The sequence below is a fragment of the Eschscholzia californica genome, unplaced genomic scaffold, assembly GCF_041429995.1.
Source record: "Eschscholzia californica isolate CP2 unplaced genomic scaffold, dmEscCali1.0.p SCAF_4, whole genome shotgun sequence".
In the NCBI taxonomy this organism is placed as follows: domain Eukaryota; kingdom Viridiplantae; phylum Streptophyta; class Magnoliopsida; order Ranunculales; family Papaveraceae; genus Eschscholzia; species Eschscholzia californica.
Window position 1 is genome coordinate 18,541,127 of NW_028238461.1, and position 3,918 is coordinate 18,545,044.

The window sequence follows — 3,918 nt, forward strand, 5'->3', positions numbered from 1 at the left end:
ACCTTCATAGCTCGGGATGGCTTGGAACATGCTCGGAACAACAGCATTAAGGCCGGGAGGGCTGGTGTTTACCGGATTTCCATGTTTGTTTGAGTTGGCCGGACCTAACTGTTTCATTTGGCCGGATTCTTCAAGCCGTCTTGGTTGGAAAAGTTAGGGTTTCTACTCCCCATGTCATTTGCCTTGTTTCTCTTGTGTTTGATTTGGTTTTGGGCTAGAAATTGTTGAGAGAGAAAGCTAGGGTTTAGCTTTAATGGAGGTTGAGTTCTAAATGGAGAAGATGATGATGGTCGTTATGGGGAACCCAGAATTTGCTAAGGGGAGATCGGCTGCACTTTAAAGACTCATATTTTCCGACGATCTTAGCCTCGAACCACGTCGAAAAAGGGGGATTCTCTCATCATTTTCTTTCCATTTCTTATTCAATCACCATGTTTAGCTAACTTTAGCGTGTCGATTATATGAGATGAAATGTGATGAATTCGTGACTATGTTTAATATGATTTGATGTTTTGATTATGAATTGATGTTCATTTAATTCGATTATTGTTTTGATCGTAATTTCATGTGTCTTGTCATGCACTTCACATCGTTAGGCGACTAGACAACACTTTCGATGACTCGGGATTAACCGATTTATGACGTTTGTTTGACTAAGTATGATCTCCGGATATACGTAGTACTTAGAGACATCTACTTCAGGAGTCGAATATCGATTATACGTCAACACATTAGATCGGACCACACATAGTCATAGGTTTATCATTATGGATTCTCGGACCTCGACACTTCTCTCACTTATTTGTTGCCTCCCTACTCTTGCTCCTTCAACTCCTCTCTCGAATCTCTCTCGCCTGTTTACATTGATAATTTAGTTTGTTTTACTTGTTTTCTTCTTTTGTTAGTTATTCGATTATAAAACTCCTCATTTACCTTTGTTCCCTTTTCGTCTTAGTCTAAGTTAGCTAGTAACACTTAAACCGACGAATAAGACCCTTCGATATCCAAACTACCTTCCTATCCTTGGATCGATCCTGACTTTGCCGGTTACTACTTGATACCTCCGCTTGGGTGTGCAACCTTTTCGGGTGCATCAAGTTTTTGGCGCCGCTGCCGGGGATAGGTTTAGTAGTTTGGAGATCGTTTGTCGTTTTTGTTCATTAGTTTAGTGTTACTTATTTACTTAGACGCTTTCTTTGTTCATTTTTCCTAGTTTATTTTTATTCTTTTTTGTTTTCTCGAAGGTACTCATCCAAGGAGCTTTAAAGGACGAAAGCAAACAAGATTGGGGATAAAAATAAAGAGACAAGAAAAGGGAAGAGGATCAAATTGTGGTAACAAACGCCACCTCTAGTATCGTTCCCTAACCTTTGCCTATTTGAGCGGCTTAAGTGCATTTGCATCTTGTCTATTATTGATAGTAGTAGTTGAATTGAACACTTGTGATTGCTTGCATTTTGCTTTAATTGTGCTTCAATGGATGTTTATGGGAATGATAGTTGGAATGATGGGTATGAGGTTCATCGACCACTTAGAAGTCTTAGAGACTACCTTGAACCTAATATGGCTAGCATACCTTCATGCATCATATTTCCGAGTAATGAGTGTAATTTAGACATAGACCCTGAGATTATTCCATTACTTCCTATATTTCGAGGCCTAGAGAATGAAGATCCATATTTTCATTTGAGAGAGTTCGATGAGATTTGCTCGATACTCCCAATCAATGGAGAACTTGAGGGAATCGCTAAGCTCAAATTATTTCCGTTTTCATTAAAAGAAAAGTCGAAGATATGGTTTCATTCTCTAAGGCCTAGGACTATAAGAAGTTGGGATGAGATGACTAGGGTGTTTTTGAAAAAGTTTTTCCCAATCCATCGAACCAACACCTTAAGAAGAGAAATTATGAATTTTGAGCAACACAAAGAGGAGACCTTCTTTGGGTGTTGGGAGAGATTTAAAGACCTCCTTCTCGCATGTCCACATCATAACTATGAAATATGGAGGGTCATCGGGTTCTTTTACGATGGCTTGACCTCCAAAATGAAACACTTCGTGGAAGTGATGTGCAACGGAGAGTTTATGAGTAAAAGTCCTAATGAGGCTTGGGAGTATCTCGACCTCTTAGCGGAGAAAGTCCAAGATTGGGACACACCCGTTAAGAGTGACGGAGATATAGCCGAAGGAAACTGTTACTCAAAATGAGGCATATACTTTTTAAAGGAGATAGGGGAAGTAGAAGATAAAATTGCCTACATGGCTCGGAAAGAATTTATAGATATGCATGATTGTGATTTGGTGATTGATAGTGTCTGTAGCATTTGTGCAAGTCGAGAACACCTAGCGGGTGAATGCCCTATTATTTCTCCTTGTCGAGATATCTCACTAGGATGCACAAATGTCGTGGACACTCATATGAAGCCCATAAGTTCAAGGAGTGATGCCTTTACAAATGATTGTGAGAATCTTCAAGAGCCCTTAGTTGGTTTCACTTATGCGTCTTATCATGAGAGGACTCTTGAAAATGTTTCGAAATCATTTTATGAGGCAGAAACTCAAATTAGCCAAAACACCTTGCACGCCCTTAAAGAGATGGAGGAAAAATTGAAAGACATCGAGAAAATGGTTTCCCAACCCCAAACTCCAACAAATTCCAAGGGTATAGGTGAGGGTAATACACCTAGTGCTAGTGTTAAATGTGTTACGTTTAGTTCCACTCTCGAAATAGATGAAGTATCTAACTTGGAGACCCCTATGAAGGTATGTATACCCGAGGATCTTACAAATTCCGAGAGAGGAGATGAACATAACGAGGCTTTTAAGTCAAAATCTGGGCCAAAACCAGTTGATAGACCTAAACCCTCATTCTCTCAACAATTATTCCCTACCTGTGATATATATATGCTTGCACCGGTAGTTCAAAGGGGCAATACTATTAATGCTCAGGACCATAACAACATGACTAGTTTGATTCCTGAGACCTTTGTAGATCATTTTGGTGAAATGCATGCCCCCTCTATTAGTATGCCAAACTTTGTTGTCTTTTCGTCATTCAAGTTTGGGGATTACCTCGTCCTTGTGGCCGCCTCACTAATATACCTATGTCATTACATTCTTGTGAGACGGTTCTTATCGGTTACATCTTTTCTTTGGGTTGATCCCCAAATCTTTCGTCTTTTGCTTTATGATTGTTGAACCGATTAAGATGGGCTTTGATGTTTGTGGGTATCATCTCTAGAAACCCTCCACGAGACAAAACTCGTGCTCTCGTGCATACGAGAGACTCAAAGGCTAGTTGCATAGCTTGATGCAATCGAGTGATCCCGCGTGAGTGGTCATTTTTATGTGGTCATGCTTATGCTTCATTCTTATGTTTTATATTGATGTGTTAGGAGTGTTTCTCACTTTGTATACTTTTGGGACGTGGTTCGTTCCAAGTTTGGGGATGGCGATGGGCTTATCATCAACTTGGAACTCGAATGCACAAGTCTTGGTAGTATAAATTTTTATCTCCGTCGGCTATGGTAATATCCTTCCACTCTTCTCTTTAACTTATTGTACCTCTTATCTTTTGGTGAGTATATGCTTAGAACATTGAGGACAATGTTAGTTTTAAGTTTGGGGATAGGGATACGACCTTTTGGTCGCATGACATCATGACCTTAGATTTCAAAAGACAAGAGGGTTCAACAAATTGACCAAATTTGAAAATTTTTGGGTAGATTTGGTATGACTCTAGTGGTTTTCTTAAGTATGTTGATGCATGTGTGTCTTTCTCGATAAATCTTATGCATACTCTTAGTCTTTTCATGAATGTTGAGTCCTTTGGTGTTGGTGTCTTATCATGTGAGTAGCATCTTAAGGAAGAAGGAACACTTCTAAGTGACCTAAAATAGTCATTAGTGGAGACTTAAACCC

The 3,918-nt window shown here is 39.5% G+C and overlaps 1 protein-coding gene across 1 annotated transcript; it reads left to right on the forward strand.

Moving 5' to 3' along the window:
- Positions 1-1,279: 1,279 nt before the first annotated feature.
- Positions 1,280-2,205, forward strand: LOC147543396 (uncharacterized). Its single transcript, XM_086635428.1, has one exon. It carries the CDS (start codon positions 1,477-1,479, stop codon positions 2,203-2,205), a length of 729 nt encoding a protein of 242 aa, XP_086491554.1. The 5' UTR covers positions 1,280-1,476.
- The last annotated feature ends 1,713 nt before the right edge of the window (positions 2,206-3,918 follow it).